Source organism: Quercus lobata, chromosome 3, assembly GCF_001633185.2.
Source record: "Quercus lobata isolate SW786 chromosome 3, ValleyOak3.0 Primary Assembly, whole genome shotgun sequence".
Taxonomy (NCBI): domain Eukaryota; kingdom Viridiplantae; phylum Streptophyta; class Magnoliopsida; order Fagales; family Fagaceae; genus Quercus; species Quercus lobata.
This window is the reverse complement of record NC_044906.1, coordinates 54,460,306-54,475,892: the sequence shown is the minus strand read 5'-3', so window position 1 is coordinate 54,475,892 and position 15,587 is coordinate 54,460,306. Positions and strand designations below refer to the sequence as shown.

General features: G+C 32.9%; 1 protein-coding gene across 1 annotated transcript; it reads left to right on the top strand.

Moving 5' to 3' along the window:
• The first annotated feature begins 13,461 nt into the window (after positions 1–13,461).
• On the top strand, positions 13,462–15,391 carry LOC115981080 (histone-lysine N-methyltransferase, H3 lysine-9 specific SUVH5-like). The gene is made up of 2 exons (XM_031103265.1): positions 13,462–14,419; positions 14,577–15,391. Exons 1-2 carry the CDS (start codon positions 13,462–13,464, stop codon positions 15,389–15,391), a joined length of 1,773 nt encoding a protein of 590 aa, XP_030959125.1.
• Positions 15,392–15,587: the final 196 nt, after the last annotated feature.

Sequence of the window (15,587 nt, the reverse complement as noted above, 5' to 3'; positions counted from 1 at the left end):
CATCTTCCTTAGATGTAGATCTGAATTTTTCTTAACATAAAATGGATCTATATCTTCCTTAAATGTAGATCTGATTTTTTTTAAAAAAAAAAAAAAATCAAAAACTGTTTTGTATCTTCCTTAGATACATATCTAATTTTTTTTAACATAGCAGATTCTTGAAATAAAGAAAAAGATTATGAATGGTTGTGTTTGTTTTATTTAATTCATGTGGCATAAGTTTATTTCATCAATGAAATCCTCTTCATAGAAAAAAAATCTTTTTCATATTTTCTTTACACATATAAAAACAGATTTGATTTTTTTAAATACACAAATCTGATTTTTTGTTATCACAAAACAGATTTGATCTTTTACAAATCAAAAACCATATTTTCTAAGTTCTCAAAAACAGTTCTGATATTTTTTAAATTAAAAGAATTTGTTTCAATCAAATAAAAACAGATTTGAATTTTCTCTCCAAAAACCACTTTTTTTACACCCAAAAAAAAAAAAAAAACACATCTGATTTTTTTATAAACCAAGCTCAATTTTCTTTTCACTCACAAACAACAGATTTGATTTTTTTTTTTATTTATTTAACAAAGAAGAGGATACATTCATAAATAAATTTGTGTGATTTAGTTTTGGTCATATGTGCAACATGTCATTCATAGCATGCGTAAAGGGGTACATTGGTCACAAAAGTCTAAAAGACCAGACTCTGTCTCGGCGGAATGGATGCTTAACACCTTCCCATTCCATAACTTAGCCTTCGAATTTAGTGTCTTTGGATAGTAGACCTTGGTCTTATCTTTGTTTTGTTTTTGGTAGTTTGTAATTAGGACAAAAAGCCATGTAATTATTTGGTGGATTGTAACTAGGACAAAAAGCCATGTAATTATTTGGTGGATTGTAACTAGGACAAAAAGCCATGTAATTTTCAAATTTTCAAATATGTATTTTTTATTCAAGCAATGAGAAGGAAACAATTCAGTTATGTATTTTTTATATTTAGTTTTTCTTATTTTTTGTATAAAAAATAAGTGGCAACTCCACATCATTTACCCAAACAGAGAGGTGCCCTAAAAAGCTCTAAAAAATCTCTCTTTTTTGAGAGGCACTAGCTTTTATGGTCTCTCACAGACATGCAATGGACAAATCAATGCATGTAATTCAATCATGAATTTTGGGTACACGAATGGTCATTCCAGTCATCTTCCTTGATAAAATCATGAGTGCAAAATTGAGTGTCTATAGTGCCAATTTGGGGGTTTTAGATATATGTATTGTCACTTCAACTCTAGATCGAAGTGTCAATCTACACTTTTACTCTAGGCATGGTTTTGAAACCTAGACATTCAAAGATCCATAAAATTGAGAGTTTTAAGATTTTTGAGGTTAGACTGGATTTCAACCAAGGTCAAACCATGATGTGTCATTTAATTCTTTTAATATATTTAATTCATAAATTGTGTTTATATATAATAATTTTCTATATCTTACTAACACAAAACTTGTGGACTAATAGTTTACATACATGTTAGCCTAGATAAGCCAAGTTCGAAACTTGGAGATGGCTAATTTCAGTATTTTTTTTTTCCAAAAACAATATATGGGCTGAACCATAATCCAAACAACCATCTCGATTAACTTGGTCGAATCAGCTGGTTAGGGTTTCACAACAATGATTCTAAGTGTTGATGATGGTTGATGCACAAAAACCATTAGTGAGTTGATCATTCACACATATGCCAATGGATGTACCTGAAGAACAAAAGAGAAGAACCAATTAAAGGGCACCGGTGGGGTACCGGCCAAAGACCTCCGAAGGTTAAGTCAGTAATAAAAGACTCTCCAAGAACTCAATAGTGCAAGAGCTAGGGAGAATTCACATACCTCAAGAAGGGTAAGGTTTGTGGTTTATATAGTGGTAGAGAGTTGACCCAAATCCCTTGATACAGGGGAATTTCCTTATAGAGAGAAGGGTCCTAAGATGCTTGGGATCACCTTCCATATATAAGAGATCTGATTGCGCGGTAGGGCCTTTGGTCATAATGTGCAAGTAATTTCCATGCAAGGATGCGTGAGTGGACCCCATGGAAACCCTAGGGGATGGGTTGTCAGGATCAAGGATTACCTGATCCGTCAGTGCATGAGTTGATCGTCCCTTTTCAAGGGTTGATCTTCCCTTTTAGGGGTTGATCATCCCTTTTGAGGGTGGTCTTCCCTTTTGGGGTTAACCTTCCCTTTCAAGGTTAGTCATCCCTTTTGGTGTCGATCATCCCTTTCGGGGGTCGGTCATCCTTTTTGGGCACTCCCATATCGACCAGTCAAAAATTATCCTCATCAATGATGTTTCAATTTAAGTTCATGCTCTTTTAAAATTCAAAATGAAATTTTACCCTTGTATTTCCAAAATTATCAATTTTCTATTGACATTTAATTTATCACTAGTTGCAAAATGTGGTGTTCACTTTACATCACCAAGGGTACGTGCTCAACCTAGAGGGTATGTGCACAACCTTTGTGCACACATTCCTCAAGGAGGTGTACGTACACTTGTACAGAAACACATAGTTTACACCAAAAAACTATAAAAGGAGGCATATATCGATGTTGACCCAATCTAAATGATTTGGGCAATAAGTGAGGGAATCACATATGACAAATGAATACATTTCATAACAAGGTTAGCATCAATACAGACCAAACATGGCAAACAAGTAATTTTATTTACGGACATCATAAAACTTCAAAAACATAATCTACCTAAACACTCAAATTTACCATAAGATCTATCAGAGTCATAACCATTAATCTACCATAAGATCAAACAAGAGATGGCATGAAACAACGAAATACATAATATCATGTAAGAGACCTTAGATTTTGACCACAAGAGATGCTATGTAGGATGAGTTATGAAATTTGAGATATCATGTCAATTAGGTGCTATGTAGGTTGGGAGGCAAGATTAAATATGAATTTTGTGCAAAATACTCCTAGGGAGAAGTATTGATGGACTAAAATTGTGCTTAGTGTTGAGATGTAAAGAGAATTAGAATAATGAACACTAATAAAAAACTAGGTTTAAGCAGCGTTTGTAAAAAGTTGCAAGGAAAAATAAAGAATAAAATGTCACTGTAGATAATGGTCTATCGTGGCATTTTCTATTGTGACGATTAAAAACGTCGCTATAACACCGTCACAATAGACTATTTAACAACGTTTAAATTTTAAAAGCCTTTAGCGGTAGTTTATAAAACGCCACTAAATAGTTAGCCATTTTCATTTTTTATTTAGAAAAATACATTTAGGGATATTTTTAAAATGCCACAAATGATCAATCCTATAGTGGGGTTTTTAAACCGTTGCTATAGCTTTTGTCATCTTACTTTTTAGCGATGTTTTAAAAGTGCTGCTATAGGTTTGAACAATTTGTAGTATTTTTAAAATGCCTCTAAAATGTCTCTCATGGTATATTCAACGTTATTTTTAGCAAGGTTTTAGCGAGATTGTAGCCAAAAATTCTATTGCTCTGGAAAAAAACTTTGAATGGAGGCATGTTTATAGGTGTTTACTGGCCTCAAAATGGTGTTTTTCAGGTCCTAAAAGGTGTGGATGGCATCATTAGGATAAAATACGACAACTAAGGATCATTTAGTGAAAATTAGGGTTTTTGGCATTGTTGTGTGTACAAATAATAGTGATCCACAAACTACACAACCGTGTCAAATTCATAAAGTCTTATAAATACCACTCATTTTAAATTCAAATTGGGTAAAAATGATTTTCATTTTGAAGACAAGGATATCTAATGAAAGAAAGCTTCACTTAAAAATTTATTTTGGTTTTGAAAGATATGAGCAAACAAGGGATCAAAAGCCATTTTTCTAGCAAGACCTTTTGAATAGTTTCAATCACTTGTGACCTGTGATTACTTCTAAATTATCAAGAACACATGAATCACCCATTAGTGACATTCGTAAATGGGGTTGAGGATTTGAATTTTTTAACTGGTACAAAATGATGTGTCTACATCATTCTCCTTAATTGACTGCAAAATTTCAATTTCCATCTTATAAATTTTAACATTTTCCTCAATCAACTCCAAAGTCTCTTCTTTAGCCTCTTCAAGAACATATATTTGGCAAGAGATATTTAATCAACGCATTTGTCTTCCAACTCAATAACTTCCATCAAGGCTTGATCTTGTTTGGCTTCAATATTATCCTTCAGATTTGGTTTCAAATTGTTAGTTTTCAAAAGTGTATCTTCTTTTAATGATTGAACTTGGGATTCATTAACATTTAAAATTTTCAAGCGAGGATCTTGAATTGTTGAATGATTGAGTGATAATGTTTAGAACAAAATTTCCTTTGCATGAATGTGATGGCTTCACTTGAGTAATTGATGCACAAGCATCAAGCAAACTTTTGGTATGAATCTTTTTATTTCAATATTATCCCCACACATCTTATCTTTCCTCAATGAATGGGTGTAGGCACCGCATTTTGTACCCCTTACGACTCGAGTCCCTGTTCTCCAATGATGCTAAAATTCTAAAGTCCAAGGTTGGTTTAGGGCCTAATCAGATTACAAATTGACTTGAGAGATGTTAAAATGGAAAACATAAATTTTTATGAGCAAACAAATCTATTTTTGGAAAATAAAAGGCTAAGGAAATCCCCAATCTGCATACGCAAGTCTGATGCACGAGTACGCAGGCATGAACTTGTGCACGCATCTAGGGTTCCAAAAAATATGAAAGGCAAGTTTTTCTGCATTAATGTTGAGGTTTGGAACGAATCCTACATCGTTTGGGACCCATTCCAAACCCCTATTTTCTCATTACATAATGCCATACATGGTACCTTTTCAAAACACATTAGAAAATCTTAAGGGAAAACCTAAGATTCACTAGAAATAGTGAATCAAAGAGAGAGTTTTTCACAAAACATCCTCAAGTCAATTTTATTTTGATTGGGACCTTTTCTAGTCTTGATCCTCGAGTTTTGAAGTTCACTAATCATTTTTATTTGGTTGTGAATAAATTTGACTAAGGTGAACGGTCAAAATCAAGCCAAAGAGTTTTTTGTTGTGAGGTATATGTTCTAACCTCTTTTCTTTCATTTCTGCTTTTAGGGTCTGTTTGGATAGAACTTATTTTGCTGAAATTGAAAACTGAAAACACTATAGCAAAATAATTTTTAAATGTGTGAATAGTATCGTGGGACCCATTTTTAATGAAAAAATTGTTAAAAAATGAGATTTGTGGGTCCCGTAACTGAAAAGTTGTTGAAAAGTTGTGTAAAAGGTATTGAAAAATTAATTAAAATAATTTTTAAACGTTGAAAAGTTGATTAAAGTGCTGACAAGTTGCTGAGGTGTGCAATAAGTTTGATACCAAAGTCAACAATCGTGGCACAGCTGAGAAAGAAAAAAAAAAAGGCTGAAATGTGCAATAGTGTAAACGCAAACGTGAATAATTCATATCCAAACCAACACTTAATCTCGTTTTAATCTTGTTTCTTTGCTTCTTTTTTTTTTTTTTTGTGTTTAGATATGTTTGTTTATTTTAGGTTTTTGTTGTTTTTGTGTTTAAAAGCATGTTAGGTTGCTAGATTTGTTGTTTTAAAGTTTTGCTTTGTTTTATGTGTTTCTGAGTTAGGGTTCTTTAGGCATGTCTGTGACGCATGATTCTGTATGTGTACGCAGACTCGTAGCATGCATACACAGACAACTTGCATGCGTACGTAGGCCTATGTATACGCACGCATACTCGTGTCTAGAAACCCTAATTCAGGTTTTTTGCTTCTATTTTTTTGTTCGTTATGCTTTTTAAGTCTCTGTTCCTCTGTTTAATTGTTTGTTTGTCTTTAACATGCTAGATTAGGGTTTTCTTTTATTTTCTTGCTTTAATACCATGAACATGCATTCACATGTCAATTCATTGATGCATAGGTGCTGAGATGCAGTATGGTAAGTAAGGTAAGTCATGCATTCACATGAACATCCATTTGTTTGTTATAAGAGCTTTATCTTCCTTTGATGAACATGTATATGCCATGCTTTGAATGATAATATGATTTGTTTACTGCCCTTGTTTTTGCTTTGATATATACATGTTCCTGCCTTGGATGTAATGTGATGATATATATGGTAGATGTATGCAAAGTTTGATATGTTTGCCATGATAGATGTATGTGAGGGTTTGGGATGAAATGCCATGTTGATTGTTAGAATGCAATGTTGAATGTACCTTTAATGAGATTAAGACATAAGACACAATGAGTAGAAGTCGATCCACAGGTTAGGCGGTTTTGGGTGCTTAACACCTTCCCAAAATCATACCTAAACTCCGAACTTATACTCTAGTAGTAAGATCAAGTCCTTCCACGTAAGGACATTATATACATGGTTCCTAGACCATAAAACTAGGTGATGACTCATTTTTCTCCGCCCTAATTTACTCGGCTGAGGCGCACTTCCCAAAAGCGGACCCATGCGTGTTGGTGCCCACAATGGGTGTTTTCATTTTTTTTTTTTTTTTGAAGAGGATGAATGGTTGCTGAGATTAAACTATTACTTATATAAAATATGATCTCATTGTAATTAAAGGGAAAGAAAAAATCAACCATCATTTTTTTTCATTGTTGGCTATGAAAAAAAATTAAAACTGGCCTATTTGGTTTCCAAGATATTGTACATGTTGGGTATACACATAACTTGTGAATGAAGTCTCACTTTAAATAATAATGATAAGGGTGAGTGATTAATTTACATATTTGGGCCCAAACTCATAGCTTTAATTATTGTGTTAAGTGGTGTTTCTATATGTTATATTAACCACTCATTTGGAGTTCCCCCATGGTGTTATCTCTGTAACAAGTGGTATTAAACCCTATGGAGGTGTACTGTAAGGTGGAAAGGTTATCAAGGCCCCTTTTTAGCTGGAATAGGGACATGGTGCATGTGTATAAAGCCCACACAAAGATGATATTGAAAATCGGCCCAACAAAGGAATATCGATTGTGGTGCTAGATCACAATGCAATGTGAGGTTCCCATGGACATGGACGCGAGAGCCGGTTTCCATGGATAAGGGTACATGATTGACACATGGTTCCTATAAACGGCGTAGGAGTGGCCTATGGATGATGCATTGGTATATGAAAAAGCCCATAGGCAAAAGGGAGCTAGAAGGATTTGTTTGTGGTGCACAAAATGGACTCAATGCCTACGAAAAGGCAATGACTCACACATGAATGAGAGATTGTTGAGTATATATGTATAAGTAAAGTCTCACATTGAATAATAATGACAAAGATGAGTGGTTGATATAATAGTTGGACCCAAATTCATAAGCTTAAGCTTTTGAGTTAAACAATGTTCTTATATGTTTTAGTAACTACTTAATTGATGTCTCCCCATGATGTTTTCTCTCTCAGCAATATACCATTCCACCAATATGCTGCATTGTGCATAAGTTCCTTAGATACATATTTACATTACAATCCTTATAGATCTTTGCATATTCTAAATGATATTCAATTTTTCAAGGATTCAATTCATGAAGTTTCTTTTGTATGCTATACCATCAAAGAGTGAAATGCATGTTAAATACAGGAATACAATATCTCGCGCACACAAGTTGTTCAATCAACGGGTTTGCTATTGTTCCCTTTGTTAGCCATCAAGCCAAGCAAAACCATGGCTCTCGTGCCAACCAACATAACGGAATATCTGTAAGAAATGTAACACATTAATTTCAAGAACAAAAGAAATCATAGGCTTCAATTTTTTTTTACATAATCATAAAACTTGACTGACAAGTAAAATTATTTTAAAAAAGATTCTAAATTTCTAATTAATACCTTACCAATTACCATAAAAGGTTTATATTTTGACTAGGGAAACATTAAAAAATAAAAACACTTAAATCAAAGGAAAGTAATAACTCTAAATCTAAAATTTTGAAAATTACATGAATATATAAAACACAAATTAAACACTATGTTTTGTTTTATATAAAAAAATCATCGGGCAGAAAATCAAATGAATATTTTTTTGGGTGTTAATATTTTTAATGTTTTAGTAGTTTGAATTGTGAATTATAATGGTATTCTATTAGCAATATGTCTGGGAGGAGGGTTGAGGATGGATTTAAGTTTTTCAAAATGTTTTTGGGATAAGTTTCGTGTATATCATTTTTCAAAAGTTTAGGTTTAGAAAAAGCTTCTCCCATCCCAAACCTGACTGCATATCATTCTTTTTATTTATTTTTTATTTTTTATCTATCCAAACATATTTTCTTTTAAAAATAAAAGTTAATGAGAAGTTTGAAAAACTACTCCATTTTTAATTGTACCCAATTATTTTGGCACTTCCACTGTAAATTTGTATATTTAATTATCTGAGTAACAATAAATTGGATCTCTTCTTTTATTACACACAAAACATAAGATGATAACAAAAATACAACTTAAATGAATACTGCGTTTTTTTCGAGTTTTTTATTTTTTATTTTTTTATTTTTTTATGGAATTTTTTTTTTCAGAGTTAATACTGCTTTATTTGTGCCCATTGGCCATTGCTATAGTAATATTTTTTTAATTAATTTTTTTATAAGATTTTTTTTTTTTGTTTTTTAATTTTAAGAAAAGGTATTTAGATACACACATTTTTTTCACGTGAGATGCACACAATATTTATTTTTAGGTTATTCTCCTTGCCATTTTAAACTTGATTTGAATCTCTGTGATATATATATTTATGGAACTCTGTGACATATTTTGACAAAATATCTCTGGAATATACTGATAATCTATACGATCCCTAATAAAACAAATATAAATATACACACAAAAAATATGAATCACAATTCACTACAATTTCCTACACAATGTTTGGTTCCCCCGAATTGCCGATTTGGCGAAATGATATTGGACCATTTGAGACGTGTAATATAGTGGGACCCTTGAACCAATGTTGTCTACATCCTTGTTCTGCACCGCATGACACTAGATCAATCCTTCTACCATAAACCTCGTTTTTTTTTATAGTTGCGTGGTGGAAAAGAAACGGTTATCACGAAATTAGGGTTTAGGGAAAAATGCTGAACTCGTGGGACTTGTAGTAGTCTACAAACTACAAAGTACTAGCTAGGACTAAGGCCTGCCTGCCTTAGCTGCCTATATAAAGACACAGTATGCTTTAGGTTTTTCTCAATGCTTTCAGAAATCAGAGAGAGAGTGGTGGGCATTCTTTCAAAACAAAGGTTGGTGTCCTTTACTAGAATTTTTTTTCTAAATAACAATAAATATTAAAAAATTTAGTTAATTGTCACGTTTCAAAACAATGTTGAAAACTAGCATTTCGAGTGTCTAAAACTCGAGTTACAAGATAAAAATCGAGTTTTTAAGTCTCGATTTGTAAGTGCATCACTTAAAAGTGGAAAAAAAATTAAGCTGAAAATCGAGTTTTAAAGACTCGATTTCCATAAATTGAATAAAAATGCCGCTATAGGTCTATAAAACGTCACTATAGGGCTTAAAAACGCCACTATAGGATTCCATAAATCTGTACTTACGAAAGAAATTTTCCCAGGAAAACGCCGCTATAAGGCTTTAAAACGTCACTGAAAGGCTTAAAAACGCCACTATAGGTGAAATTTTTTTTGCATGAAACTCGAGCCTCGAGATCTATGTGGCATTTTCACACTCACAAGGCGACTCTTTTGGACTCGAGTTCTAATATGGATCTCAAGTTTTAGAAACTCGAGATGCTACTTTCCTTTATTGTTTCAAACGTTGCCTAACTAACTATATACAATTCTTTTGCATTGCTGTTTTGCACATTACCTCTCCTTTACTACATGAGAGCTTAGTGTTCTATTCTTTTTACAGGTATGGAGTTTAGTTTTCTTTATTATATTTTTATGAAACTTATTTGTGATTCATTATTTATCTACTTGTTCAAAATCTTCTTCTATTTGTTTGCTAATCGAATACTCGATGAAAATTGATATTGTGGGGGTTGTTATCGGTGCTTACTATTTATTTATTTTTCAAAACAGTGTTTATTCTCTCCGGTGCTTACTATTTATTTATTTTTCAAAACAGTGTTTATTCTCTTTAGGATATTTATTTAATTGATGACTGTTTTCTTAGTATTCTAGTATTTGCTTTTGAAGGACTTGTTTTACTTTGATTTTTATTTATTTTATTTGGTGTGGTAAATTTTACATGTAGATTTTCTCAAACAGTGATGGCTCTAGGAATTTTGTACAGGGGTCATTAAGAAACTTGAACCAAACAAAATTTAATAAAAAAAAGAATTTGAATATAATGAGTTATTGACAAAAAAGAAGTAAATATATGAAGTTTTAGAATTTTTTTTTTGAGTTTTCATATTTTAAAACCATTACAATATAGTTTATTATCAATTGTCATTATTTATTGTTAATGTTGGTAAATGTGACCATTTTATTTTATTACGTTTGTATAACATTTTTAATTTTTATGAAGCTGTCATTATCTATTTGTTATTATTTTTATAACAAATATTTCAAATTAAATAAAAAAACTCCACCCATTGTCACTGTATTAAATTGGCCCACACAGCCACATTCATTCATACATAAATAATATACTAAGTATCTACATAACTAATAAAATGCTTAAAAATTTACTAATTTTACTATTTTGGTTCTTGAATGACTAATTTTATAACAAAAAGTTATTATAACATAATAATAATATACACACATGTAACAAACCCTCCGTATTTTCTAATTATTAAATTAAATAAAGTTATATTTTATTTGTAGTACACAACACACATTCACATACATCACAATTTACACAAATAACAAAATAAGAAATAAAAAATAACACATACAATCAATATTAGGTATACACTCACACACATATAATATAAATTTATAATAAAAGAGATATCTACGACTTACAAACATTTTCTTTTTACTCTTAGAGAGACTTGTGATCTATATTGTTGTTTGATTTTGGGCTGGGCTGATATGTCGTTAGGGTGTCTAAGATTTAAGCCAGAGTACATATCTTTAGAAGTAAATTATACTAATAAACAATATTTATATATAATTTAAAAAAAAAAAAATTCAAGTCAGGGGATTCAATTGAGAGCATGGGCGGCCTTAGTTTATGCTCAAGGGGTTCAATTGAACCCCTTGAGCGTAAACTAATGCCGCCCATGCTCTCAAAGTAGATGGAGAGTTGATTAATAAAATTAAGTGTTTGAATATAGTGAGACATGATTTTCTGCTTTCTCTCTTCTTCTTCTTTTCTTTGAATCAGTAGCCTGTATTACCGTTAACAATTTAATTAAAAAAGTGATTTTTTTTTTCTACATTTCAACCATAGATTAAATATTTTTTGTTTAGAAGCCTAGCACTTCTTCTCATCACACACACACACATAGTCTTAGGTCACCTACACTTATTCTCACTGGTTATGGCTCCATCATACATACCCTTCATCACTTAATATACTTTATTGGAATTTTATTTTCCAAAATCCACCACATAAACTCATAAACTCTCTAGGAATCATATCATATGCTTCTCTATGTCAATAAAAACCATACAAATATCGATCTTTACAGGTCTCTCTATATTTTTCCATTAGATATTGAAGTAAGAAAATAGCTTCATGGTATATTTTCATGGCATAAAACCAAATAAATTATCTGATATTGTTGTTTCATGTTTTAAATTATATTCAATGACTCTTTTATTAAATTTCAATGCATGACTCATAAGTTTAATTCAACGGCAATAACACATGTCTTATCCACGTGGGCCTTTTACCACATACATGTCTGATTGGGTCGTGTGTGGGTTGGACCTACTCCATCCGGTTGGGTCCCAAATTATTTTATCACTAATATTACCAATTGCAAATAACAACCACACACAAGAATACAAATATTTATGTAGAAAACTCTTTCTTCTTGAAGGAAAAACCATGGGACAAACTTTGAATCAATTCACCATTATCAAATCAATTAAAATAATTATCGAGTTTATGCCTAACTTGAGATTCACCAAATATAATAATAAATCCATTAGTGTATGTCTTATGGTTAATGAAAAATTTTCCCGGTTTTCTTTGCTAATTATTTATCTTGAAGGCAGCAACACTTTGCTCTCTCTCTCTCTCTCTCTCTCTCTCTCTCTCCCCTCACTAGTTTTCTTCTCTTCTTCTTTATCTTTTCCATGTAACTCTCCTTGGCTATCTTTTTAAAGACGGCAACACTTTGCTCTCTCCTCCCTAACTTTCTTCTCTTCTTCTTTTTCTTTTCCACCTAGCTCTCCTTGGCTATCTCTCTCTATGCGGCAGCTCTTTCTTTGGCATTTTACAACATCAAACAAAGCTTCACAAATTCTTGTTGATTTAAACTCAAACCTTGGTGTCTCTCTCCTTGCATTACCTTCCAAACGAAAATCCATTTTTTCTCTCTTAGTTTCACGCTCTATATTCCCTCTCCCTTGAGACAATTTCCCAACACATCCAATACTAATTAATTTAATATTATGTACCTATGGGCCCTTGCATACATTCTAAAATGATGCAATCTTGTATATAAATTTATGAGCATCCACTCATAAATTTCTACTACACTATTAACGGTTTTTTTTAAAGGGGTGAAAAGCCCTTGAATTGGTTTCACACTCTATATTTCCTCTCTCTTGAGACAATTTCCCAACGCATCCAATACTAATTAATTTAATATTTTGTACCTATGGGCCCTTGCATACATTCTAAAATGATGCAATATTGTCTATAAATTTATGAGCAACCACTCATAAATTTCTACTACACTATCAACAGTTTTTTTTAAGGGGTGAAAACCTTTGAATTGGTTTCACACTCTATATTTCCTCTCTCTTGAGACAATTTCCCAACGCATCCAATACTAATTAATTTAATATTTTGTACCTATGGGCCCTTGCATACATTCTAAAATGATGCAATCTTGTCTATAAATTTATCAGCATCCACTCATAAATTTCTACTACACTATCAACGGTTTTTTTTAAGGGGTGAAAAGCCTTTGAATTGTTTTCACACTCTATATTCCCTCTCTCTTGAGACAATTTCCCAACGCATCCAATACTAATTAATTTAATATTTTGTACCTATGGGCGCATACATTCTAAAATGATGCAATCTTGTCTATAAATTTATGAGCATTCACTCATAAATTTCTTCTACACTATCAACGGTTTTTTTTTAGGGGTAAAAAGCCCTTGAATTACTTGGTAATTAGTTAGCTAGTTTGAATCAATTATAATGACGTATTGGCTGATGTTTAGTTTTTATGTATATTTTTTGGGCTCAGTATTTTCATAATATGTTGCTGCACTATTTGTCTAATATATCGTTCTCTTTTAAATAGGTCTTCACGTTAACTTTTAAAAATCAAACAATAGCCCTTAATGGCTACGGCTACAAAACAACGAGAGTTTGGACTTCCCTCCAACTCGAAGCGCAAAATTGATGCTGTTCAAAAGCTGTCAAGAGTGTCAACAGCGTCGACTGTAAAGACACTTGGAATTGCTGCCCACTCAAAGAAGATTAATTTTTCTCAGTCGTCCCACACTTTCCCAGGAAAGTATCCACCAAGAATTTTGAGAGACATGCCTACTACGTGTGATTTTAGTCCAGGTTGTGGAAAGCCAGTTCCTACTTCTTCTAAAATTGGTGTTTTCAATGGGAAGTCTAGTGAAGAAAGCAAACAATTAATATCTGATGATAATTATGGTCGACATGCTAAAAAAATCAGAATCGACCGGAATAAGGAACAAAAGGATGTTTGGAATCCTGAACAGAGTGGTTGCTCTGGGGATTCCAAAGCTAACAAAAGTCGCGAACAAGTGGTGGAGACTAAGAAGCTGTTTAGAAACTTATTCTCTAAGAAACAGAGAGAACAGATAGCGAAGGAAGGAAAGAAAAACAGTGCAACCGGGATAAAATTAGCAAAGAGTCTTGAGAAGGAAGGCAAATGGGTTAACAGGAGCAAACAAATAGGACCTGTTCCCGGAGTTGAAGTTGGTGACTTGTTTTATTCTGCTGCTGAAATGAATGTCGTTGGCCTTCATCATCAGTTTCAAAGTGGTATCGATTACTTGAAGGGTTTGGATGGAAAATTATTCGCCACAAGCATTCTTGTTTCCTGTCGTTATGACAATGACATGAAATCCACTGATTCCTTCACTTATACAGGTCAAGGTGGAAATCCATTGGTTGGACGTGTGGAACCAAAAGATCAGAAATTTACATGTGGAAATCTTGCTTTGAAGAATAGTTTAGAAGCTGGAAAACCTGTAAGGGTAATCTGGGGGTTCAAGTCTTCAGAATCTTTATACGTCTACTATGGCTTGTACCTTGTGAAGGGTTGTTGGCAAAAGAGAGGAGAAATTTGACAAGCTTGTCTACAAGTTTCCCATGGAAAGGATTCCTGGACAACCAGTGCTTACTTTGGGAGGAGTGAACAAATAGAGAAAGTCTAAAGCTCAGAAGAATATTTCTCGTGTGAATTATATTTCACAAGGAAACAAGAAGATTCCCACTCTTGTAGTGAATGCAGATATTTGTGTGAATGATATTTCACAAGGAAAAGAGAAGATTCCCATTCGTGTAGTGAATGCAAAAGATGATGAGAGACCTCCATTTTTCCATTACATAGCCAATGTAACTTATCCAAAGTTCTACAAAATTTTCACACCAATTGGTTGTGATTGCACAGATGGATGCTTGGATTCGAATAAATGTTTTTGTGCCATGAGAAATGGAGGGGAAATATCATATGATAGCAAAGGACGTATTGTAAAAAAGAAGTCCCTTGTTTATGAGTGTGGCCCTTCATGTAAGTGCTCTTCCTCTTGCATGAATAGAGTGAGCCAGCTTGATGGCCGTTTCAAACTAGAGATTTTCAAGACTGAATTGAAGGGATGGGGTGTTAGAACATTATCTTATATTCCTTCAGGAAGTTTTATATGCGAGTACATTGGAGAAATCCTTCATGATGAGGGAGCCAAACGAGGAATCAATAAAGATAACTATCAAAAAGGTAGTTTTCAAGAAGAAGGTTCGCCAATCCCTTGGCGTTCACAATCAATTTCAGTTGATAGGGACTACATTATCGACGCAACACAATCTGGAAATGTGGGAAGATTTATCAATCATAGTAGTTCTCCTAATGTTTTTGCTCAAAACGTCTGGTACGATCATGATGACAAGAGATTTCCACACATAATGCTCTTTGCTTCAAAGGACATACCTCCTCCTCAAGAATTAACTTACGATCACTACAAGAAGAGGAAGACTTGTGAAAAGGAAAAGCTATTAGAAATCGTTGAGCCGTAAGTACAAATTGAATGCCTATTTTGAAGAGAAAGACACTACTCACGACTGATAGACTTTCATATACATAGACCATTTTCTTCTAATATTTATTTCCTTAGGTGATTTTCTCATAGTTCATAGGTCTTTAGAAAGTGTTCATACTTATAAGTTTAGCCTTTTTAAAACTAAAATGATGTAGATTAGACAGCACAGACCT